The 26,050-nt window shown below is 42.8% G+C and overlaps 1 protein-coding gene across 1 annotated transcript in view; it reads right to left on the bottom strand.

Moving 5' to 3' along the window:
* LOC111975657 (coiled-coil domain-containing protein 18-like) overlaps positions 1–26,033 on the bottom strand; it is a 42,470-nt gene extending 16,437 nt beyond the window's left edge. The window contains exons 1-19 of the mRNA XM_024004143.2: positions 25,943–26,033; positions 25,649–25,724; positions 25,355–25,522; positions 25,077–25,186; positions 24,866–24,994; positions 22,526–22,622; positions 22,244–22,365; positions 21,689–21,977; positions 21,401–21,473; positions 20,466–20,683; positions 20,106–20,216; positions 19,759–19,890; positions 19,192–19,305; positions 17,415–17,492; positions 17,215–17,331; positions 16,691–16,858; positions 15,604–15,767; positions 13,158–13,360; positions 9,706–9,919 (exon numbers count right to left, since the gene is read on the bottom strand). Of these exons, the coding sequence (XP_023859911.2) occupies positions 9,706–9,919; positions 13,158–13,360; positions 15,604–15,767; positions 16,691–16,858; positions 17,215–17,331; positions 17,415–17,492; positions 19,192–19,305; positions 19,759–19,890; positions 20,106–20,216; positions 20,466–20,683; positions 21,401–21,473; positions 21,689–21,977; positions 22,244–22,365; positions 22,526–22,622; positions 24,866–24,994; positions 25,077–25,186; positions 25,355–25,522; positions 25,649–25,699 (2,558 nt within the window). The 5' untranslated portion in view covers positions 25,700–25,724; positions 25,943–26,033. The remainder of the gene's footprint in view (positions 1–9,705; positions 9,920–13,157; positions 13,361–15,603; positions 15,768–16,690; positions 16,859–17,214; positions 17,332–17,414; positions 17,493–19,191; positions 19,306–19,758; positions 19,891–20,105; positions 20,217–20,465; positions 20,684–21,400; positions 21,474–21,688; positions 21,978–22,243; positions 22,366–22,525; positions 22,623–24,865; positions 24,995–25,076; positions 25,187–25,354; positions 25,523–25,648; positions 25,725–25,942) is intronic.
* Between the last annotated feature and the right edge of the window lie 17 nt (positions 26,034–26,050).

Here is a 26,050-nt window from a genome sequence, read left to right as displayed (position 1 = left end):
ATATGTCCGTAAACACACCAGCCAGCTGGTCTGCACATGCTCTGAGGACGCGGCTAGGGATGCCATCTGGGCTGGCAGCCTTGCGAGGGCTAACGGGTTTAAATGTCTTACATCAGCCATGGAAAAGGAGAGGGGGGGCCCGCAGTCCTTGGTAGGCGGCACTGTATTATCCTCAAAGCAGGCAATGGTGTTTAGTTTGTCTGGAAGCAAGATGTCGGTATCCGTGACGTGGCTGGTTTTCTTATTGTAGTCCATAATTTCATGTAGACCCTGCCACATACATCTCGTGTCGGAGCCGTTGAATTGCGACTCCACTTTGTCCCTATACCGACATTTCGCTTGTTTGATTGCCTTGCGAAGGGAATAACTACACTGTTAATATTCGGCCATATTCCTCGTCATCTTTCCATGGTTGAATGCGGTGTTTAGCGCGAATGCCGCCATCTATCCACGGTTTCTAGTTAGGGTAGGTTTTAATAGTCACAGTGGGTACAACATCTCCAACGCACTTCCTTATAAACTCACTCACAGAGTCAGCGTATAAATCAACGTTATTTTCTGAGGCTTCTCTGGAACATTTCCCAGTTCGCGTGATCAAAACAATCTTGAAGTGTGGATTCTGATTGGTCAGACCAGCGTTGAAAAGTCCTTAGCATGTGTACTTCCTGTTTGAGTGTCTGCCTGTAGGACGGTAGGAGCAAAATGGAGTCGTGGTCGGATTTGCCGAAGGGAGTGCGGGGGAGGGCCTTGTATGCATCCCAGAAGTTAGAGTAGCAGTGGTCCAGTGTATTGACCGCACGTGTGCTACAGTCAATGTGCTGATAGAATTTAGGTAGCCTTGTTCTCAAATTTTCTTTGTTAAAAATCCCCAACTACAATAAATGCAGCCTCAAGATATATGGTTTCCAGTTTACATAGAGCCCAGTGAAGTTCCTTGAGGACCGTCGTGGTGTTTGCTTGGGGGGGGATATACACGGCTGTGACTATAATCAAAGAGTGTTCTCTTGGGAGATAATGTGGGCGGAATTTGATTGTAAGGAATTCTAGGCCAAGTGAAAAAAAGGACTTGAGTTCTTGTATTACACCATGAGTCTTAAATCATGAAGCACACCCCTCCACCCTTCTTCCCAGAGAGATGTTTATTTTGTTGGCGCAACGCATGAAGAAACCCGGTGGCTGTACCGACACCGACAACATATTCCGAGAGAGCCGTGTTTACATGAAACAGAGAATGTTACATTACAATCTCTGATGTCTCTCTGGATGGCAACACTTGCCCTAATTTCATCCACTTTGTAGTCTAGAGACTGGACATTGGCGAGTAATATACGCAGAAGTGGTGGGTGGTGTGCACGCCTTCGAATTCTGACCAGGAGGCCGCTCCATTTACCCCTTTCTGCGGCGACTTTGTTTTGGGTTGGCCTCTGGGATTAGATCCAATGTCCTGGGTGGTAGTCCGAACAGAGGATGTGCTTCAGGAAAGTCGTTTTCTTGGTCGTAAGGTTTGTAAATTGACGTTGCTCTTAYATCCAATAGTTCCCGGCTGTATGTAATAACACTTAAGGACTCGAAGTGAGGCGACCGTCTCTGTCGGCGCCATCTAAGAGAAAAGAAAATCCATCATTACTTTAAGACATGAAGGTCAGTCAATACGGAACATTTCAAGAACTTTGAAAGTTTCAAGTGCAGTCGCAAAAACCATCAAGCGCTATGATGAAACTGGCTCTCATGAGGACCACCACAGGAATGGAAGACCCAGGGTTACCTCTGCTGCAGAGGACAAGTTCATTAGAGTTACCAGCCTCAGGAATTGCAGCCCAAATAAATTCAAGTAATGGACATCTCAACATCAACTGTTCAGAGGAGACTATGTGAATCAGGCCTTCATTGTCAAATTTCTGCAAAGAAACCACTACTAAAAACGACACAAATAAGAAGAGACTTGCTTGGGCCAAGAAACACGAGCAATGGACATTAGACCGGTGGAAATTTGTTCTTTGGTCTGGAGTCCAAATGGGAGATTTTTGGTTCCAACCGCCGTGTCTTCGTGAGACGAGGAGTGGGTGAACGGGTGATCGCCGCATGTGTATTTCCCACCGTAAAGTATGGAGGAGGCTGAGTAAGGGCTATTTGACCAAGAAGGAGATGGAGTGCTGCWTYAGATGACCTGGTCTCCACAATTCCGACCTCAATCAAATTGAGATGGTTTGGGATGAGTCGGACGGCAGAGTGAAGGAAAAGCATCCAACAATTGCTCAGCATATGTGGGAACTCCTTCAAGACTATTGGAAAAGCATTCCAGGTGAAGCTGGTTGAGAGAATGCCAAGTGTGTTCAAAGCTGTCATCAAGGCAAAGGGTGGCTATTTTGAAGAATCTCAAATATATTTTGATTTGTTTGACACTTTTTTGGTTACTACATGATTCCATGCGTGTTATTTCATAGTTTTGATGTCTTCACTATTATTCTACAATGTAGAAAATAGTAAAAATAAAGAAAAACCCTTGAATGAGTAGGTGTTTTAAAACTTGACAGGATATATATATATATATATATATAAAAATGGAAGACCCATTTGTGACCAAGCTTTAACTTCCTGACTGATGTCTTGAGATGTTGCTTCAATATATCCATTATTTTCCTACCTCATGAAGCTACCTATTTTGTGAAGTGCACCAGTCCCTCCTGTAGCAAAGCACCCCCACAACATGATGCTGCCACCCCCATCCTTCACGGTTGGGATGGTCATTATGGCCAAACAGTTCTATTTTTGTTTCATCAGACCAGAGGACATTTCTCCAAAAAGTATGATCTTTGTCCCCATGTGCAGTTGCAAACCGTAATCTGGCTTTTTTATGCCGGTTTTGGAGCTGTGGCTTCTTCCTTGCTGAACGGCCTTTCAGGTTATGTCGATATTGGACTCGTTTTACTGTGGATATAGATACTTTTGTACCCGTTTCCTCCAGCATCTTCACAAGGTCCTTTCGCTGTTGTTCTGGAATTGATTTGCACCAAAGTACGTTCATCTCTAGGAGACAGAACGCGTCTCCTTCCTGAGTGGTATGACGGCTGTGTGGTCCCATGGTGTTTATACTTGCATACTGTTGTTTGTACAGATGAACATGGTACCTTCAGGAGTTTGGAAATTGCTCCCAAGGATGAACCAGACTTGTGGAGGCCTACAATTATTTTCTGAGGTCTTGGCTGATTTCTTTTGATTTTCCCATGATGTCAAGCAAAGTGGCACTGAGTTTGAAGGTCGACCTTGAAATACATCCACAGGTACACCACCAATTGACTGAAATTATGTCGATTAGCCTATCAGAAGCTTCTAAAGCTATGACATCATTTTCTGGAATTTTCCAAGCTGTTTAAAGGCACAATCAACTTAGTGTATGTAAACTTCTGACCCACTGGAATTGTTATACAGTGAGTTAAGTAAAATAATCTGACTGTAAACAATTGTTGGAAAAATTACTTGTGTCATGCACAAAGTAGATGTCCTAACCGACTTGCCAAAACTATAGTTTGTTAACAAGAAATTTGTGGAGTGGTTGAAAAACGAGTTTTAATAACTCCAACTTAAGTGTATGTAAACTTCCGACTTCAATTGTATATTTTTGTTTTTAATTGTCCCTTACACTGGGTAGGTGCAATGAAAAGTATTGTTTTACAGGGTCAGCTATAGTAATAAGGTGCCCCTGCAGCAAATTAGGGTTAAGTGACTTGCTCAAGGGCACATCAGACTTTTCACTTTGCCGGATCTGGGTTACTGTCCCAACGCTCTAACCAATAGGCTACCTGCCGCCCATTAGCTCTTTAAAAAGTATTTCCGTGGTAATGGAAGGAGGTTTTAAACAGTTTATTTACTATTTAAAGCAAAGCAGTTACATATAGTAAAAGTTAAATAATTGGTCTGATTACTTTAATAGACTACTATATCAACCGTATTACTCTGGATTGTGGGGCAGTTAGATCATAAAAATGTCTTTACTACAGTTTCTGCACGTGGACTGAAAGCAGAACGACATAAAAAAGTGATCTTCTGTCAGAAGATGTGAATAAAAGGAAGGATCACGTGGACAACACTCTCAGGAAAGCAAAGCAACTCAACCATTCATGCTGTGGGTTTCAGATAAATACAGTGAATTCGTAAAGTATTAGGACATTTACAAAGATAAACTGAAATATCACATTTACATAAGTATTCAGACCATTTACTCAGTACTTTGTAATTTCTGCCAAAGGTGCTTCAACAGCCTTGAGTGTTCTTGGGTATGACGCTACAAGCTTGGCACACCTGTATTTGGGGAGTTTCTCCCATTCTTCTTTGCAGATCCTCTCAAGCCGTCAGGTTGGATGGGGAGCGTCGCTGCACAGCTATTTACAGGTCTCTCCAGAGATGTTCAATCGGGTTAAAGTCCAGGCTCTGGCTGGGCCACTCAAGGACATTCTGAGACTTGTCCCAAAGCCACTCCTGCGTTGTCTTGGCTCTGTGCTTAGGGTCATTGTCCTGTTGGATGGTGAACCTTCACTCCAGTCAGATCCTGAGCAGGTTCATCAAGGATCTTTGTTCTTTGCTCCGTTCATATTTGCCCTCGATCCTGACTAGTCTCCCAGCCCCTGCTAGTGAAAAACATCCTCACAACACGATGCTGCCAACACCATGCTTCACCGTAGGCCACCATGCTTCACCATAGGGATGTTGCCAGGTTTCCTCCAGATGTGATGCTTGGAATTAAGGCCAAAGAGTTCAATCTTGGTTTCATAAGACCAGAGAATCTTTTTTTCTCATAGTCATTCAGAGTCCTTTAGGTGCCTTTTGGCAAACTCCAAGCGGGCTGTCATGTGCCTTTTACTGAGGACTGGCTTCTGTCTGGCCAGTCTACCATTAAAGCATGACTGGTGGAGTGCTGCAGAGATGGTTGTCCTTCTGGAAGGTTCTCCCATCTCCACAGAGGAACTCTGGAGCTCAGTTAGAGAGTGGCCATTGGTCAGGGAAGTGACCAAGAACCCAAGGCACTTCTCCCTCGATTGCTCAGCTTGGCCAGGCGGCCAGCTCTAGGAAGAGTCTTGGTGGTTCCAAACTTCTTCCATTTTAGAATGCTGGAGTGTCCTTGGGGACCATCAATGCTGCAGATKTTTTTGCTACACTTCCACAGGTCTGTGCATCGACACAAACGTCGTCTCGGAGCTCTACGGACAATTCCTTCGACCTCATGGCTTGGTATTGCTCTGACATGCACTGTCAACTGTGTGGCCTTATCAATTGAATTTACCACAAGTGGACTCCAATCAAGTTGTAGAAACATCAAGGATAATCAATGGAAACATGATGTACCTGAGCTCAATTTCAAGTCTCATAGCAAAGGGTCTGAATACTTATGTAAATATGGTTGATGATATATATATATTTTTAAATCCATTTTAGAATAAGGCTGTAAAGTAACAAAATGTGGAAAAAGGGAAGGGGTCTGAATACTTTCCGAATGCACTTCAGATGCACAATAATTTAGTTTTGTAAAATGTTCAGTGTAAATTAAGTTTGAGTTTAGTTGATGATGTAATGATTAAAGTTTTAGGCTATTATTTTGGAAAATAAATATGATGGTGCATCTAGTTTCTCTCCCTATTTTAAGCACCAGCTGTCAGAGCAGCTCATAGATTACTGCACCTGTACATAGCCCATCTATAATTTAGCCCAAACAACTACCTCTTTACCTACTGTATTTATTTATTTATTTTGCTCCTTTGCACCCCATTATTTCTATCTCTACTTTACACTTTCTTCCACTGCAAACCAACCATTCCAGTGTTTTTTTTATTTTTTTACTTGCTATATTGTATTTACTTCGCCACCATGGCCTTTTTATATTTTTATTTATTTATTTATATATATATATTTAGTTTGCCTTCACCTCCCTTATCTCACCTCACTTGCTCACATTGTATATAGACTTATTTTTCACTGTATTATTGACTGTATGTTTGTTTTACTCCATGTGTAACTATGTGTTGTTGTATGTGTCGAACTGCTTTGCTTTATCTTGGCCAGGTCGCAATTGTAAATGAGAACGTGTTCTCAATTTGCCTACCTGGTTAAATAAAGGTGAAATAAATAAAATAAATAAAATAGTGATGACAGCTCTTTAAAAAAATGTGGTAATTGAAGAACTATGTACAGAAAAGGTTTGCATGTTAACCTGATAACTAGCTGTAGTTCAATCGAATACATAAACTCTTTAAGCTAACACTGAAAAGTACATGTCCTGAAATAAAAATGTGGTGTGCTTGCTTGCTTGTTTTAAAGTACACTATGTATGGTTTTGAAATACGTTACAGTACTGGTATAGTCTTCCGTAATAATGGTGGTGACTGGATATTGTTGAAAAAGTGGGTAGATGAAAAGATTGGTTGGTTGATAGGATAGCCTGGACATGTGAAAGTTGATTTGGTATCTCTAGCTTGATTGGTTCAAGAGTTACAATTACTGTTCTGTTGGTGGGTAGTTTTGTGGTTGTCGTAAATAGTTGAGGGCAGTAGTTGTGTGGTTGTGGTCATTAAATGGTGTGGTTCATTGTGGTCAGTAGTTGTGGTCAGAAGATTTGGTAGTAGTTGCGTGGTTCAGTAGTTGTGGTCAGTGGTTTTGGTAAGTTGGTGTGTGGTTCAGTAGTTGTGGTCAGTCATTTTGCGGTTGTGGTCAGTAGTTGTGGTCAGTAGTTGTGTGGTTGTGGTAAGTAGGTATGTGGTTCAGTAGTTGTGGTCAATAGTTTTATGGTTGTGGTCAGTAGTCATGGTTCAGTAGTTGTGGTTARTGTCTAAACTACAGTTGTTGCGTGTGAAAACTGAAAGAAGAGCAATGAGAAGTGATCGGGTGAAATATTAAGCGAGTGAACGGAGACAGCTTCGCTCTTTACAGACAGGCAAAATAGTCTGTTTAGTTATTTAGAGCACGGGGCAAGATCCTGAGAAGTAGGACGATGCACTGTTGCCTTGGCTGCCTTGCCCTCTTCACCCTCGTCACTTTTTGCCTGTGCTGCCACGTGCTCCTCTGCGTGTGTTAAGTATCCATAGCAACAGCTCCGTTTGGGCTGCTCAATTATGAAATGAGAGCTAGTTCCTCTAAACTCCGACAAACATCTGTAACTTTTGATTGGAGATAATTGTTCCGAGTCCAGATTTGAACAGCAGATAAGTAGACCAAGATGTAGTGCTGAGCGATTAACCAACATTTTGATTTTTCTCCAGATTMTTAAACAACTAATTGACCGACGTCTGTTCAATTACTTGAATTCCATTCATCCATAATCCACTGCGCCAGTTTTTTGGGGGCTCAGGCAAGGTCGTGACTAGTTACCACAGCCACACAGTCATAAACCCCACAGAGATGTATACACTTTTACACCTGCTACGTAGGTTAGATACACACAGACTGCATAGACCGCATGAGAGAGGAATGTACACAAGACACCGACGAGAAAGAGGGATAGACAGTTCGTGAAAGTATACTTTATCTTCTTTGAAGAACTAGACAGCTCTGCAGCTAGCCTAGCTAAATAGGATGACTAGACAGAACAGTATGGGGAGTAGGCTACAGAGATAATGCTGTCAGGCTGCTACTGCCTGAACAGAGATTAAATGACTAAGGCAATGAAAAATGATAAAGTAATCAAATAAAAACTAAGTAATATACACAACTGAAATGTTGTATTATTTCACAGTAATTTCCTATTGACATCTACCCAATGTGGACCTGGCAGAGACAATGGAATATTTAAATGTTTTGGCAATTGAATGTTCACTATTTTGGGCTTTGGAATTTCCATTAACAAGCTTTTTTTATGTCATTATTTCATAATGCATTTAATGTTATGAAAACGTGATAGTAATAACCGCATTAACAAGACAGCTGTATTGTTAGATTGGTAGCAGATATTTTTGTACCAACATCAGATTTGATTAGCAGAGAAGTAGCTTAATAGTTTAAAAAGTATAAAAGATATCAAGCACAATATTCCAGACCGATATGCATGTTTTAAAGTTTGAATGGCGTTCCTAGCTTTAAAAACGGTGTAGGAGTAGCTTTGTAAATAATAAAAGTCAGAAGAATGTCAGTGATTTAAAGCTGCAATATGTAACTTTTTGGGCGACCCGACCAAATGCACATAGAAATGTGCATTATAGATCTGTTCTACGTGCGCCATTTCTATGCTTCCCATTCTTAAGTTTGATTTTGCGTTTACTTTCAGTTTTGTACAATAGCTTCAAACTTCTGAAAATACAATCGTTTTTGTTATGAAAAATATATTTCAAAGCTATTTAGATGGTACAATGATTCTCTACACAATGACTACTTGTTTTGTCGCATAAACTGAAATTAGGCTGACATATTGCACCTTTAAAAAGTGGGGACTCTTGCTTCGCAAGCCCCACTAATAATAATAATTAGGATGATTATATTTCTCCCGTTTCATGTACAAGTGTGTATTAATACGCATGTGTGAATTGGAAATGTGTTTTTTTGCATATCCCAACTCCCCCTGAAACATTCTCGGAGAGTGGGGTCACAGCCACATCTTGGCACTCAAATATTTTCAATTGAAACAAAGCATCTGAAAGATAGTTTCATGAAACAATATGAAAGACATGATCCTAGGGATACACATGGAAAATCCCCCAATAAAACTGGCATGATATTAATGTTTTCTTTTCATAATGTATGAACTGGAACTGGAGGGCAGGCAAGGACGTAATGTCGATAGCCTATAGTCTACCTTATAAAAAGACAAGTAGCACCAGTTAAACTTTGTTACACAATCTGTATGGGCTGCTGCTGCGTCACAGAAAGTGTGTTTGAAAAACAGCAGCAACAGATTCCCCACAACCGGTGACAATTGCCTCCAAGTGATGTATGACAACCGGGGGTGTGGGGGGTGTTCAGTCTTTGTCCCCTGGAAAATTACTTTAAGCACATAACCTTGGACAACCCTTGACAATAGAACACCACAGAAGCAACACAGCGTTTATCTAATTTTACACAAGTTAAAAACAGAGAACCATGGTCATCATATTTTTGCTTCTTTCCCATTGGCTTGTATTACAGTCCTTTGGTAATAATTTACACTCTGGTTTGGCTCCAAGTTCCCACACAACCCAGACAGGGTAAGAAGTGCTGGGAATAGGAGCTGAAATAAGTTCACAGTGTTTATCAACCCCCAATGAAAATCAAGTCACAAAAGAACTGAGTAAAAGGGGGATACCTAGTCAGTTGTCCAATTGAATGTATTCAACTGAAATGTGTCTTCCGCAATGAACCCAACCCCTCTGAATCAGAGGTGCGGGGGGCTGCCATAATCGACATCCACGTCTTCGGCGCCCGCAAAAGAAAGGAGATAAGTACTTCAAATAATTTGGAAGCAGTACAAATTTTAACGACAGATACAGTAATTATTTTAACATTACTTTGAGGCAATATACATTTTTACAAATAAAAAAGTATTTGGATTCAGCTTTGTCGTCAAGCTTCAGGTGTTATGGCCCCATTGTTGAAAAGGAGTGAAGTGGGAGGCCAAAGTACCAGGTACCAAATGGAGCCTAGGTAACTAAATGACTTGGGAGAGGGATGAAGGGGCTTCTGCCCAACTCATCTGTAGGAACACAAGATGAGGCCAACGGACAGGACTGTTTGCATTTGGGGCTCTCTCACCTCATCCCTGCTTGCAGTTTCTCCATGTCAACTTTGCGCTGCTCTGCGTTGGCCTGTGAGCATCTCAGCCGGTCTCGTAGCTCCTGCAGGTGGTCCAGTGTGTCCACCAGCTCTCCCTTCACCGTCTTCATCTGGCTCTCCAGCAGCTGGGTGCGGTGGAGGGAGCTCCTCCTGTCCTTCCTGGTCAAACGCACCTTCTCCTCCAGATCCTGGACTGAACCGGACAAGGCCCAGAGAACAACAAGGTTAGAAACAGTCACTCAGAGGGAGAGATAACACCAGATAAAGCCTAGTCCTCGACGAGATTCTGAACGCGCATTTTAAATCAAGAACTCTGCTTAATCTGTGACCTGGAAAGTGGCCCCTAAAGACACAGACGCTCAGACAAAGAAGATCTAAAAGCTGCAACAATACACAGGGATAGCATCAGAACACAGACAGTTACTCACGCTGTAAAGTTAATTGCTATCAAAAGTAGATACTTGTATAAATCAAATTCTATCCTCCTAATTCCTGCTTACAAGCAAAAATTAAAGCAGGAAACACCAGTGACTAGATCAATAAAGAAGAGGTCAGGAGCGGGACTCTAACCCGGAAGCTTATAACAAATCCCGCTATGCCCTCCGACAAACCATCAAACAAGCAAAGCGTCAATACAGGATTAAGATCGAGTCGTACTACACCGGCACTGACACTCGTTGGATGTGGCAGGGCCTGCAAACCATTACAGACTACAAAAGGTAAGCACAGCCGAGAGCTGCCCAGTGACACGAGCCTACCGGATGAGCTAAACTACTTCTATGCTCGCTTTGAGGCAAATAACACTGAAACATGCAAGAGAGCACCAGCTGTACCTGAAGAGTGTGATCACGCTCTCCGCAGCCGATGTGAGTAAGACTTTTAGACAGGTCAACATTCACAAGGCCACAGGGCCAGACAGATTACCAGGACGTGTACTGCGAGCACGCGCTGACCAACTAGCAAGTGTCTTCACTGACATTTTCAACCTCTCCCTGTCCGAGTCTGTAATACCAACATGTTTTAAGCAGACCACCATAGTGCCTGTGCCCAAGAACACTAAGGTAACCTGCCTAAATGTCTACTGACCCGTAGCACTCACATCTGTAGCCATGAAATGCTTTGAAAGGCTGGTCATGGCTCACATCAACACCATCATCCCAGAAACCCTAGACCCACTCCAATTTGCATACCGCCCCAACAGATCCACAGATGATGCAGTCTCCATTGCACTACACACTGCCCTTTCCCACCTGTACAAAAGGAACACCTATGTGAGAATGCTATTCATTGACTACAGCTTTAGCATTCAACACCATAGTGCCCTCCAAGCTCATCAATAAGCTAAGTACCCTTGGACTAAACACCTCCCTCTGCAACTGGATCCTGAACTTCCTACGTGCCGCCCTCAGGTGGTAAGGGTAGGTAACAACACATCCGCCACACTGATCCTCAACACAGGGGCCACCCAGGGGTGCGTGCTCAGCCCCCTCCTGTACTCCCTGATCACTCATGACTGCACGGCCAGGTACGACTCCAACACCATCATTAAATTTGCAGATGACACAACAGTGGTAGGCCTGATCACCGACAACAACGAGACAGCCTAAAAGGGAGGAGGTCAGAGACCTGGCCGTGTGGTGCCAGGACAACAACCTCTCCCTCAACGTGATCAAGACAAAGGAGATGATTGTGGACTACAGGAAAAAGAGGACCGAGCATGCCCCCCATTCTAATCGACGGGGCTGCAGTGGAGCAGGTTGAGAGCTTCAAGTTCCTTGGTGTCCACATCACCAACAAACTAACATGGTCCAAGCACACCATTACAGTCGTGAAGCGGGCACGACAAAACCTATTCCCCCTCAGGAGACTGAAAAGATTTGCCATGGGTCCTCAGATACTCAAAAGGTTCTACAGCTGCACCATCGAGAGCATCCTGACTGGTTGCATCACTGCCTGGTATGGCAACTGCTCGGCCTCTGACCGCAAGGCACTACAGAGGGTAGTGCGAACAGCCCAGTACATCACTGGGGCCAAGCTTCCTGCCATCCAGGACCTCTATACCAGGTGTCAGAGRAAGGCCCTAAAAATTGTCAAAGACTCCAGCCAACCTAGTCATAGACTGTTCTCTCTTCAACCACCCGGCAAGCGGTATCGGAGCGCCAAGTCTAGGTCCAAGATGCTTCTTAACAGCTTCTACCCACAAGCCATAAGACTCCTGAACATCTAGTCAAATGGCTACCCAGACTATTCACATTGCCCCTGCCCCCCTCCCATCTCCACTCTGTTGTAATCTATGCATAGTCACTTTAATAACTCTACCTACATGTACATACTACCTCAACTAGTCAGTGCCCCCGCACATTGACTCTGTACCGGCACCCACCTGTATATATTGTTAATTTTTACTGCTTCTCCTTAATTACTTGTTACTTTTATCTCTTATTCTTATCTGTATTTTTTTAAACTGCACTGTCGGTTAAGGGCTCGTTTGTAAGCATTTCACTGTAAGGTCTCCACCTGTTGTATTCGTCGCATGTGACTAATAAAATTTGATTTGAACACAGTTACTTACTCCGTAAAGTTAATTAATATATAAGTATCTACTTTTGATAGCGAGTTGACTATAGAATCATGAGGACCATAATGGAAATTAGCCTGCAGGCTTTATTTTTTTAATTTTAGATGATTTTTTATGTTGTATGCATCTGGAGCAGCCTAATACTTACCCAATAAATTAAATCAATSAATCATCAAGGGCACATGCACTGTCACATAATTAGAAAAAATTAGAATTAGAAAAAAGGGTTCTTCGTTTGTCCCCATAGGAGAAYACTTTTTGGTTCCCGGTAGAACCCTTTGATGGTGAAAAAGGTTCTACGTACTTAGAACCTGTTAGTGGTGTAAGGGATCCTGTAAGGGTTCCATGTAGAACAGGGATGGGCAATTATTTTGGCTCAAGGGACACATTGGGATTTCAAAATTCAGGAGAGGGCCACACAGATTTTTTCTCTCAAAATGTTCGTCAAAAGCCATTTGCGGGCCAGAAAAAAAGGCATGTAGGTCCATTCTAATTCTACATACTTTCTATTTAATTTTAGACATTCAAGATTGGCCTGGAGTGTTAATCCCAAAATAATTTTGGGTGGGGTTTTAATGGGCTCACAGGCCGGATCCAAAGTTTGACCACCCCTGACGTAGAACCTTGTATTAGTGAAAAGGTTCTACTTGGAACAAAAAACATTTTCCTTTCAGAGGGTTCTCCCAACCTATGGACACAATTGAAGAACCCTTTACAGTTCTAGGTACCACCTTCTTCTAAGAGTACATTTGAATCCTTCTATGATAGTGTATCCATATAACCAAAACAATGCAGTTCTCATGCATTTCAGAGAAGAAGCTCAGTGAATTAAAGTAAGGATATTGATACAGACCCATATTGTCTCGGTTGTCCCGCCCTTTACTTTCCGTACCAGACTCTGTCTTCTTGTACAGCTTTCCTCTAGTCTCGGCTAGCATCTTCTCCATCTTAGAGAGCTGTAAGGCCTTGGTGTCGCTGTCTCTCCGTATAAGCAGCATCTGCTGCTCTCGCTCACTCAGCTCTCCCTGAACCTTATTCATGTCCTCTGACAACTGCCTGCAGGACAGGACACAGACAAACCCTGGCCCTCAACAACAGGAGCACAAGGCTACTAGGCACGCTATGTCTGTAAACTGTCACCCTAAAGTTGCTTGCACTGATTACAATGATAATTGGCAACGCAGAAACCAAGTGAGTATAACAAAAGGTTTGGGATGTCTGGAGAAGTATAAAAGTGATATTCTGCATGTCCTGGTTCCCTGGCCTGTACTGAGCTGGTCAGGATGGAACAACTCTAAGCTTTTCCTTCTACTGGTCTATAGTGTGTTTGTTCTCCGGTTGATCTTTTGGGGATGGGCTATCTAGACTGCTTATATACCCCTAACAGAGAGCACAGTCGCCAAACAACAAATACTGAGTACAGAGCGTTATAATCAGACAAGTCATAAGACTGGCTTCACAAGCCCTGCAGCTAACTGACATTATACACTCAACCAGACATTAGGCTCAATGTTGAAGGAGAACATTTAACTGCAGGCATGCAGGAGACTTTGCTTCATTTGACTGGTACAATCAGTAACTAGCTTGATTAGTACAAGACAAGACTTATCACTTGGTGAGATGGAAGTCAGATGTTGATAGAACTTCCACCCACCGACTCTTGAATGAAGCTTTACTGTTGGGTCTGAGCATTAGTAAAAAGCTATACTTGGAATTGTAGCTATAATTGTTATTACAGTATTATAACATTTTCAAGAACAACAAGCAGCCTTGTCTCAGTAGAGTAAATCAAAATGATACATTTAATAGCGGTCGTGTGTGTGCAGTGTTGTAAAGTGCAGTTCTTGGCAGTAGAGTAGTGTAGTATAGAGTAGAGCAGACCAACATGTTCCCTGTGTGTGCAGTGTTGTAAAGTGCAGTTCTTGGCAGTAGAGTAGTGTAGTATAGAGTAGAGCAGACCAACATGTTCCCCTGGTGGCACTGGTGCCACTAACTTTTCAGTTGGTGGCACCAGCCCATGATTTGGTTGAATCAAATATTTTTCCCAGTTCACACAATTTAAAACTTTGTAATCATCTTATAAAAGGTAATTCAAAGTGCTTTATGTTCCCTGTGTGTGCAGTGTTGTAAAGTGCAGTTCTTGGCAGTAGAGTAGTGTAGTATAGAGTAGAGCAGACCAACATGTTCCCCTGGTGGCACTGGTGCCACTAACTTTTCAGTTGGTGGCACCAGCCCATGATTTGGTTGAATCAAATATTTTTCCCAGTTCACACAATTTAAAACTTTGTAATCATCTTATAAAAGGTAATTCAAAGTGCTTTTAAGAGGTGTAGACTACTGATATGGTAATAAATACATACATAAATAAATAAACTTGTTTAATCTAACATGTCCATGAAAGAATGCATGATTTAAGATATTCTGCATCCTAATCCAGTGAATGTCATGAATTTTGGTTTGACAAATAAGCTATTGTTGTTACATTTTACTGTTAGAATAGGTCTCCAGAATGTTCTGAATTGTATTTTGTTCAATAGAGACAATCATGCCTACATCTTTACATGTGCACTAATATTCTAGGCTAATTCACCACCTGAGTACGCAAAATCTCAAAACACATTGGCTTGATCGGTAACACTAAACATAATACCCAATGCTGGCAGCCATGTATTAATCTAACAGTAAATGTCAAGTCCAAAAAACGTTGCAGTTGTAGCCTACAGCTCAATTATGCCTATGCAATTGCAATAGCCAATGCGCAATATTTCACACACTCTGTATCAAAGCCATATCAAATATCTTGGTTGAAGAATAGTTGCTATTGAGGTCAAAATTGAGAGTTCAGAAATAAAAATTATACCTACAGAAAGCTGAGAACCTCTGAGCTGGCTTTTCCCCAGCAATCGGATTTTAAAAATTGGAACACTTTTTTTCTCCAGGAGCATTTTGTTCCCTGGGAAAGGAGTGGCTCGCTCATCATAGCCGTAGGCCCCAGCAAAACAGGCACAGCCACAGGGCAGGAATCATGTGGATAATGTACTTTACCGTTTTGACCAAATCATGGTTAAATCTTGAGTGAGGTGAAAAACTAATGTGACCAGCAAAAAAAAAAAAACAGGCACCCTAGTGCCTAACTAAAAATTGGTGTCACACTGCCAAGTCAAACACTCAAACGCAAGAGTTTGTCACAGTTTTGAACCCTGGTAGAGTACAGTAACATAGATTAGGGTAGAGTCGAGTAGCATAGATTAGAGCCGAGACGACTAAAGACTAGTAGAGGGAGTAAAAACAAGTCTCACGTGACAGAGTTGGAGAGTTGCAGGGCTTCTCTCTCATGTCTCGCTGCCTGCTGACTAGCCTCCTGCAGTCCCTCTATGGCCTCCTGGGCTCTCTGGTCTCTCCTCTTCAGCTCTTTGAAGGCTAACACCTTCTCTTTCTCCAGGTCCTTCTCCAAGCGTCCCACCTGGAGGAACGCACACACCACACAGTGTGGGAATTGAACCCTCTCAACTCACCTCCAAACCATGATAATAAAATGGTCTGCTAAACTGTACTGTAAATTTTAACAAATAGTTACTTTTTACCCACTATACCAGGGTTCCCCAACTGGCGGTGGTTTTATTTGCCCCCCCAAGTTTTCTGAGCATTTTTTWAAATCATTGTTGGACATAAAATACTGTAAAAACACCAGGAAATCAGCTCCAAGTGATTTTAAGTTTGGAAATCTGTTCAAGTATTCCCACGCATAATAGAGACACGTGATCATATACAAATGTAAGCAACGTTTGAAATGATTATGTTTTAGTCAAATATTATATCTGTTCTTGTGGTCAAATTGCAGTCTACAAATTATTATGTTCCGGCCCCCCGACCATCCGCTCAAGAAACAAAATCGGCCTGCACTATAGTCACCCCCTGCAAGCCGAAAGTAATCAGTTTGAACACAGGAATCTGTCTAAACAATTAGGCTTTTCAAAACACTCATGAACAGTGAGCAGCAAGCATGCACAGTCAGTTATAAACAGATATGAGCTCAATTTATTAACCCTGCTGGGCCCTTAGAGGAAGTTCAGGCTCGCCCACAAAAGCTGGCTTTGTACATAAAGAACTGTACCAGTTAAAGCAATGTAGAATGTTTCAAAATAGGGACATTTGTATTGCATCTCAAACTCGTACATTAGATATGACAACTGCAGCTCACGCGCTCTAGTAGTCGATTTGTTCATTCACCGAGTTCAATTAAAGCTGTAATGTTGTATGTACTGCTGTGTTGTATTTAATGTTCAATCTCTGATGCTGGTTTGCTCATTATGTTGTATGTAACTTACAGGCTGTGGAAATAATTTTCCTCTCTGAGGACAGTAAAGTATCTATCTATCTGTCTACCTGCTCAAGTAACAGCGCCTGTCTGTCCTCTAGCTCTGCCACACGGGAGGTGCTCTCCTGCAGCATGGTCTGCTGTCTCTGGACGGTGTGCTGCAGCTGCAAGTTCTGCTCACTGGAGCTCTGACACACCAGAGAGCTACCCCTCATCTCCGCCTGCAGAGCCTCCACCTGGGGACAGAGAACACTGGAACTGCCTGTTTGAACTTCACTAGTCTTCATCCATACACTTCACAAGTTAGAAATATATTTAATTTTTGTCTCATATCCTAGATTTTTTGGGGTCTCATATCCTTCACATTGTTCCCAAATTCCTCAGTGGCAGTCTGCTCTCCTGTCCACTCCTTATGGAATGGTCATTCCACACATTGTCATGCTCAGCTTGAGAAGAAGTGACAAGGAGTTGGCAAGAGAGCAAAAACAGATTTGGGACCAGACTACAACATCCCACCCACAGATATCACACAATGTGTCTGGAATGTTGTAAGTGTTTCACAGGAAATTAAAGCAAGGTCTTCATGTTCTACTTCTTTAGCGCTCGTCTCCAGCTCTCTCTCGTAGCGTCCCTTCACTCCCTTTATCTGTTGCATACAGTCGCTCAACTCATCCTGGCATGTTGTCAGGGCTGTCTCCAAAAACCTCACCTGCAACAGGACCGATACAGGAAAAAAAGTCTGATTTAGTTGATAACTAAATTGCCATAGCATGTGTTTTCATAAGGACTGACCTTGGTAGTATACTCTGTTGCCTGCACTCTGAGAGCTCTCAAGGCCTCCTGGTCTTGATTGGCTCTCATCTCTGTATCCTAGGAAGTGACAGGATTATAGCACTAGTCAGATTAATACTGAGATGCCCAGCTGTGTCGTTCTGTGTCAAACTCAATGACGTGGGTGTGATTTATAAATCTGTGAATATCTACAGTGCATTCGGAAAGTATTCAGACCTTGACTTTTTACATTTTGTTACGTAACAGCCTTATTCTAAAATTGACAAAATCGTTTCCCCCCCTCATCAATCTACACACAATACCCCATAATGACAAAGCAAAAACAGGTTTTTAGAAATATTTGCAAATGTATTAAAAATAAACTGAAACATTACATTTACATAAGTATTCAGACCCTTTATTCAGTACTTTGTTGAAGCACATTTGGCAGCGATTACAGCCTTGAGTCTTCTTGGGTATGATGCTACAAGCTTGGCACACCTGTATTTTCTCCAATTCTTCTCTGTAGATCCTCTCAAGCTCTGTCAGGTTGGTTGGGGAGAGTCACCGCCCAGCTATTTTCAGGTCTCTCCAGAGATGTTCGATGGGGTTCAAGTCTGGGCTCTGGCTGGGCCACTCAAGGACATTCTGAGACTTGACCCGAAGCCACTCCTGCGTTGTCTTGGCTGTGTGCTTAGGGTCGTTGTCCTGTTGGAAAGTGAACCTTCGCTCCAGTCTGAGGTCTGGAGCGCTCTGTAGCAGGTTTTCATCAAGGATCTCTCTGTACTTTGCTCAGTTTATCTTTCCCTCAATCCTGACTAGTCTCCCAGTCCCTGTAGCTGAAAAACATCTGCCACCACCATGCTTCACCATAGGGATGGTGCCAGGTTTCCTCCAGACGTGACACTTGGCATTGAGGCCAAAGAGTTCAATCTTGGTTTCATCAGACCAGACAATCTTGTTTCTCATGGTCTGAGAGTCCTTTAGGTGCCTTTTGGCAAACTCCATGCGGGCTGTCATGTGCCTTTTACTGACGAGTAGCTTCCATCTGGCCACACTACCATAAAGGCCTGATTGGTGGAGTGCTGCAGAGATGGTTGCACTTCTGGAAGTTTCTTCCATCTCCAAAGAGGAACTCTGGAACTCTGTCAGAGTGACCATTGAGTTCTTGGTCACCTCCCTGACCAAGGCCCTTTCCCCCCCAATTGCTCAGTTTGGCCGGGCAATCAGCTTTAGGAAGTCTTGGTGGTTCCAAACTTCTTCCATTTAAGAATGATGGAGGCCACTGTGTTCTTGGGGACCTTCAATGCTGCAGAAATGTTTTGGTACCCTTCCCCAGATATGTGCCTCGACACAATACTGTCTCGGAGCTCTACGGACAATACCTTCGACCTCGTGGCTTGGTTTTTGCTCTGACATGCACTGTCAACTGTGGGACCTTATATAGACAGGTGTGTGCCTTTCCAAATCATGTSCARTYAATTGAATTTACCACAGGTGGACTCTAATCAAGTTGTAGAAACATGTCAAGGATGATCAATGGAAACAGGACACACCTGAGCTCAATTTCAAGTCTCATAGCACTTGAAAGGGTCTGAATACTTATGTAAAAAACCTGCTTTCGCTTTGTCATTACGTGGTATTGTGTTTAGATTGATGAGGGAAAGATTATATTTAATCCGTTTTAGAATAAGGCTGTAACGTAACAAAATGTGGAAAAAGTCAAGGGGTCTGAATACTTCCCGAATGCACTCTAGGTAAAGGTAATGTGAGGAGTGTTGTGTATGGGCAGACATGCATGCGTGAGCTGGTTGAGGGAGGTCTGAAGTCTCTCTGCTCTGTGCTGGGCCTCCTGTCTTTCATGCTGGGCTGAAGAGAAGCCTTTCTCCAGCTCTGCTTTCTGAGAGTGCAACTGTACAGGACAGGCAGACATAAAATCACATGAAACAAGCAGGAAACACAAGTATCTTTGCAGGTGCCAAAACATCTACTGTACGTTAAAGCTGAAATTCAGAATAAGGTGAAACTTCACTCTTCACTCCCAGTGCATTTGTTATTGTTTTGTCAATGAAACGGAGTAGAGGAGCATCCAGCATCGTGGCAAAATATTTTCACAGTACATACTCTGCAGTTCTATCACAAGTACGATGGGCAATGATGTGCGAAGGAAAACAGTGGTCGTTGTTTKCAGTAACATTACAAACAGACGTGGCAGTTTCACCAAGTATACGGATTCCAGCTTTCATGTATAACTATTCTAAGACTGAAAGTATGTAAAGTTCATGGAATTGCTTATTGTAACCTTGGGTGACTTTTATGAACAGTCAAGTGTGAATAAAGGAATACAATACATGTATCCTCTCACCATTTTGATTTGATCCTGTAGCTCCTTACGTTGCTCTGAGCCAACTCTCTGAGTCTCCTCCAACTCCTGCTGGAAATCCCTCTTCTTCAAGTCCAGAGTGGTTTTAAAGTGCTGGATACTGCTGCTCTTCTCCTACGTTTCAAACCAGAGACTTCATCAACTAACTAGCCCACTTAAATATAACATAGCCTGTGTGTGTGTGAAAGGACGTGTATGTGAGTTAAAAGAGAGAACTGGGTATGTCTCAATCAAAAGGCAGGGAGACATCCTTGTGGATTTAGACAGACCCAACATGTATAGTGACAACACAATTTATTTTCAGTGTGTGTTGAGCACGTCATCATTACCAGCAGGTTCTGCTCCAACTCAGTGGTCTTCTCTACAGCCTGTGAAAGTCCTGCATCTTTCTTCTCCAACTGTTGCTCTGTAGTTGCCAGGCAGACGTTCTTCCTCCTTAACTGCAATACAACACTTCACCTCTAGGGACAGACTTGTTGTATACATACTGTATACAACAAGTGTTATCTTTCGTTTCAGGCACTGGTTTAAGGCCTTATTGCTCTGATTCTGTGAGGGAGACCCTCACTTCTCCTGGTATGTGACATTATGTTCCTCAGATTCCTTTGAGATACAGCCTTCTTCCTTGATTTGAGACCACTCATAATAAAAATGGTGTTACAGTACACTATTCATGTGTCCATCCTTACCTCTCTCTCCAGCTGGTTAATTTGTACTGTCCTCTCCTGCAGCTCTGTATGTAGTTTCTGTAGCTGGAGGTCTCTCTGGTTCATGTTGTTCTGTAGGGCAGTCATCTCCTCCTGGGCCTGCCTTAGTCTCTCCTGCAGGTCCAGGGCTAGAGCTGCCTGCCTGGCTCTCTCCTGCTCCACAGCACGCAACACAGGCAGCAGCTGCTGGTACTGCTCCCCTGACACACCGTAGACACAAAAAACAAACAGACCATTTTTTGGGAGGATACAAACATACTTTGCATTTTTCATGTGTATCCACAATGTTACAGCATGCACGGAAGAGAGATATTGTTAGAGTTTACCTACTCTACTGTATACATGGCCTAGAGATGGGAGATTAGATATGTGCTATACATTGAGTGTACAAAACATTAGGAAGACCTTCCTAATATTGAGTTGCACCCCCTTTTTCCCTCAGAACAGCCWCAATTCGTCAGGGCATGGACTCCACACAATGTCGAAAGCTGACCCATGTTGACTCCAATGCATCCCACAGTTGTGTCAAGTTGGCTGGATGTCCTTTGGGTGGTGGACCATTCTTGATACACACAGGAAACTTGAGTATAAAAAACCCAGCAGCATTCCAGTTCTTGACACAAACTGGTGCGCCTGGCACCTACTACCATACCCTGTTCAAAAGGCACTTGCCCATTCACACTAAATGGAAAACATACGCAATTCATGTCTCAAGGCATAAAAATCCTTCTTTAACCTGTCTCCTCCCCTTCATCTACACTGATTGAAGTGGCTTTAACAAGTGACATCAATAAGGGATCATAGCTTTCACCTGGATTCACCCGTGTCATGGAAAGAGCATGATAGTGTTTTGTACACTCAGTGTATACAGACTACAATACGATGTATAGTATTGAAACGTGAGCTAAGGAAATCACCTGGCTTGAGTTTGGGGACATCACAGAATGGAGCTGGCAGACAAGGCTTAGCACAGAGTGATCCCCCTCCACTCTATAACAAATATTTAGGTGACTTTTACATAACAGTATAGTACATTTTGTCCACCATCATTGTCTGGAACAGAGTTGAGGGTATGCTGAGTTAGCAATAAGCAGGGTGCACTATGGTTTTATGGGGCACATACAGCATACAGAATATAGCATGTATAGACAATACACAGAGGGTATAGTTTGAGAGTGTAGTAGGGAGTATGGCGCTAGGCTCACCTCTCTAAGATGCAGCAGGCTGAGGATGGCCTCTAGGCTGGCCTGTTCAGCCTGGCTCTGCTGTGCTTCTCTCTGACAGTGCTCCAGTCTCTGCTCCTGGCTGGTAGTGAGGTGGCGTAGGTCCCCACACTCCTTCCTCAACACCTCTATGTCCTTCTCAACTATCTCCCTGTCACTCAGTCTTCTCTTCAGCTCCACAGCCTGGACAGAGGCCTCTTCCAGACGAGAACGCAACATGGCGCTCTCTACACTCACCGCCTTGGCTCTGACCGACTCTTCCTTCAACTGGCTGGTCAGAGAGATTCCCAACTACTATTACGATAGGTATGTCCATCACAGTGGTATTACTATTTTACTCACTACAACAAATCTCAACCATATCCACATATCATGGTTTTAAGCAAAACTGTCCTTTTTACACTGTCCTCCTCATCACAGATGATTCAAGTGAAGTGTAACCACAGAGATGAATCCATTTGAGTTGAAAACACATTTTCAGAGGTTGATTCAGAAACTAATATGTAAGATATGACGAGCAGACACTTGAGTACCAACCCGATCAGCTGGTTCATGTCGGTCTTGTCCTGCTCTAGCTGAAGACACCTCCTCTCCCACACCACTCTCTCTTTATCACACTGGATAAGAGCCTCCTTCAGTCTGGCCTCGTTGTCCAACACCTATGGACCACAACACAGCATCCCGTTGCTATACAATCAAAGACTTCAATGTCTAAACATAAGCAGCGCATTTCACCATGTCCTGACAAGCATTTATTCTGAACAAACAGGCTTAAAATACATTTACATAGCTTGACTCGTCATTCATCTTATTCCATACCTTCTTCAGTTTCTCAGACATATTTCCCTTGTAACTCCGGAGAGCCAATGTCTGCCTCTCTGCAGTTACAAGAGCTTCCTTTCTCTGTTGCTCAACTCTTTGGGATGAATGGAAAATACAGTTGAAGTCAGAAGTTTACATAAACGCGTTTTAATGACTCCAATCTAAGTGTATCAACCACTCCACAAATGTATTGTTAACAAACTACAGTCTTGGCAAGTCAGTTAGGACATCTACTTTGTGCATGACAAGTAATTTTTCCAACAATTGTTTACAGACAGATTATTTCACTTAACTCACTGTATCACAATTCCAGTGGGTCAGAAGTTTACATACACTAAGTTGACTGTGCCTTTAAACAGCTTGGAAAAATCCAGAAAATGACATCATGGCATTAGAAGTTTCTGATAGGCTAATTGACATAATTTGAGTCAATTGGAGGTGTACCTGTGGATGTATTTCAAGGCCTACCTTCAAACTCAGTGCCACTTTGCTTGACATCATGGGAAAATCAAACGAAATCAGTCAAGACCTCAGACAAAAAATTGTAGACCTGGTTCATCCTTGGGAGCAATTTTCAAACGCCTGAAGGTGCCACGTTCATCTGTACAAACAATAGTATGCAAGTATAAACGCCATGGGACCACGCAGCCGTCATACCGCTCAGGAAGGAGACGCGTTCGGTCTGCTAGAGATGAACGTACTTTGGTGAGAAAAGTGCAAATCAATCCCAGAACAACAGCAAAGGACCTTGTGAAGATGCTGGAGGAAACGGGTACAAAAGTATCTATATCCACAGTAAAAACGAGTCCTATATCGACATAACCTGAAAGGCCGCTCAGCAAGGAAGAAGCCACTGCTCCAAAACCGCCATAAAAAAGCCAGACTACGGTTTGCAACTGCACATGGGGACAAAGATCGTACTTTTTGGAGAAATGTCCTCTGGTCTGATGAAACAAAAATAGAACTGTTTGGCCATCGTAATGTTTAGAGGAAAGAGGGGGAGGCTTGCAAGCCAAAGAACACCATCCCAACCGTGAACCACGGGGGTGGCAGCATCATGTTGTGGGGGTGCTTTGCTGCAGGAGGGACTGGTGCACTTCACAAAATAGATGGCATCATGAGGGAGGAAAATGTTGTGGATATATTGAAGCAACATCAGTCAGGAAGTTGAAGCTTGGTCGCAAATGGGTCTTCCAAATGGACAATGACCCCAAGCACACTTCCAAAGTTATAGCAAAAAGGCCTAAGGACAACAAAGTAAATATATTGGAGTGGCCATCACAAAGCCCTGACCTCAATCCTGTAGAAAATGTATGGGCAGAACTGAAAAAGTGTGTGCGAGCAAGGAGGCCTACAAACCTGACTCAGTTACACCAGCTCTGTCAGGAGGAATGGGCCAAAATTCACCCAACTTCTTGTGGGAAGCTTGTGGAAGGCGAAACGTTTGAGCCAAGTTAAACAATTTAAAGGCAATACTACCAAATACTAATTGAGTGTATGTAAACTTCTGACCCACTGGAAATGTGATGAAAGAAATAAAAGCTGAAATAAATCACTCTACTATTAGTCTGACATTTCACATTCTTAAAATAAAGTGGTGATCCTAACTGACCTAAAACAGGGAATTTTTACTAGGATTAAATGTCAGGAATTGTGAAAAACTGAGTTTAAATGTATTTGGCTAAGGTGCATGTAAACTTCCGACTTCAACTGTATATCTTGGTTAACAAACAAGCACTAGTACAAGGAGGTGTCATCAGGTGATGTGTAATACATACAGTGTACAAAACATTAAGAACACCTGTCCTTTCCATGGCAGACTGGCCAGGTGAAAGCTATGATCGCTTACTTGTGTCACCTGTTAAATTCACTTCAATCAGTGTAGATGAAGGGGAGACAGGTTAAAGAAGGATTTTTAAGCCTTGAGACATGGATTGTGTATGTGTGCCATTTAGAGGGTGAATGGACAAGACATAAGATTTAAGTGCCTTTGAACTGGGTATGGTAGTAGGTGCCAGGCGCACCAGTGTGTGTCAAGAACTGCAACGCTGCTGGGTTTTTCACGCTCAACAGTTTCCTGTGTGTATCAAGAATGGTACACCACCCGAAGGACATCCAGCCAACTTGACAACTGTGGGAAGCATTGGAGTCAACATGGGCCAGCATCCCTGTGGAACGCTTTCGACACCTTGTAGAGTCCATGCCCTGACTAACTGAGGCTGTTCTGAAGGCAAAAGGGGGGGTGCAACTCAATATTAGGAAGGTGTTCTTAATGTTTTGAGAATTCCATGTTTATAGTAAGTGGGGATTGTTAAAGAAAATAGAATCACTGCTTACCTTAACCCCTGATTAGTCCTGTTTTCTAACTCAGCCCTAGCAGCTATCAGCTCCTCTTGTAGCTGGTCCACTAGTCTGCTCTTAATAACCAATGTCTCTTTAGTCTCCTCCAGCCTCTTTTCTGTATCTCTACAATGAACATGGCAACACATCTAGCACAACTGCATTCACAAAGGTGTATCTGTGTGTGTATGTGTATTCTCCTACCAACCTGAGTGCATTCCCTTGGGCCTCAACCTCAGCCTCCATACCCTGAATCTCCTCCTTCATATGACACACACTAGAAGTCTTAGACCCTACGGTGGAACCCAGAACCCGGACCTGTCAACATTGTAGGTGAACAAATTTGTCTTAGTTCAAGCTAAGCATCTGCAGAACCAAACCCAACATTAGTAACAATTATTTGGGGCCTCTGTAAAGGCCTGCATGATTAGCGTTATAATCATTAATAATGGCAGAGGTTGTACGAAATTGCATAAGCTGGAATACTTTGGTTTTGGAGCTGGCAAGTTCGAGATTCACTGCTTCCAATTCAATGATCAGTTGTCTGTTTTCTTGCATCACAGAARCACTTTCTTCCTCCACTGAGCTTAACTTCCTTCTGAGATGCAAGTTTTTAGATTCCAGTTCCCTCATTGAAGAGGATGAAGAGGGAGGCTGAAAAAAAACATGACTTTTAATGCATTCCTCCATTGAATAGCAGTTTATTTGATAAATGAATCACATACATTTAAAAAAGTATAAATCTCTTGTAAGCCTCTATTTACGGTTAGCTTGTCTCACTTTTGACTCAACTTGTGGGGCACTGCTACAGACCCTGCGTTCTTCAGCCATCCTGGCGAGTGTGTACAGTGGCAATCTGGATGCAATAAAATCAATGGTGAAGTATGTGCACCAAACTTCAGAGGTAAGACAACAATAACACCAAAGTCAGCGACATATTACAGTTGGTTAACATTTTAGCTAACGTTAGCTAGCAAGTTTGTTAGCTAGCTAGCTAATGTTAGTTCGCCACCAGTAAGTAGATGGCTTGTTCGGAGGCAGTTGCTCAGTTACTTCGTTATGTGCTGCTCTTACCCGTTTGGTCAATCAGTGGACATGGTGCGGTTCGAAATAAAGTCTGAATAACATCGGTGCGAAGAGTGAATACAATCAAGCTCGCCTGCCACTCACTCCACACTTCTC

The sequence above is a fragment of the Salvelinus sp. IW2-2015 genome, linkage group LG16 (genome assembly GCF_002910315.2).
Source record: "Salvelinus sp. IW2-2015 linkage group LG16, ASM291031v2, whole genome shotgun sequence".
Taxonomy (NCBI): domain Eukaryota; kingdom Metazoa; phylum Chordata; class Actinopteri; order Salmoniformes; family Salmonidae; genus Salvelinus; species Salvelinus sp. IW2-2015.
This window is presented reverse-complemented; position numbering and strand designations above follow the sequence as displayed.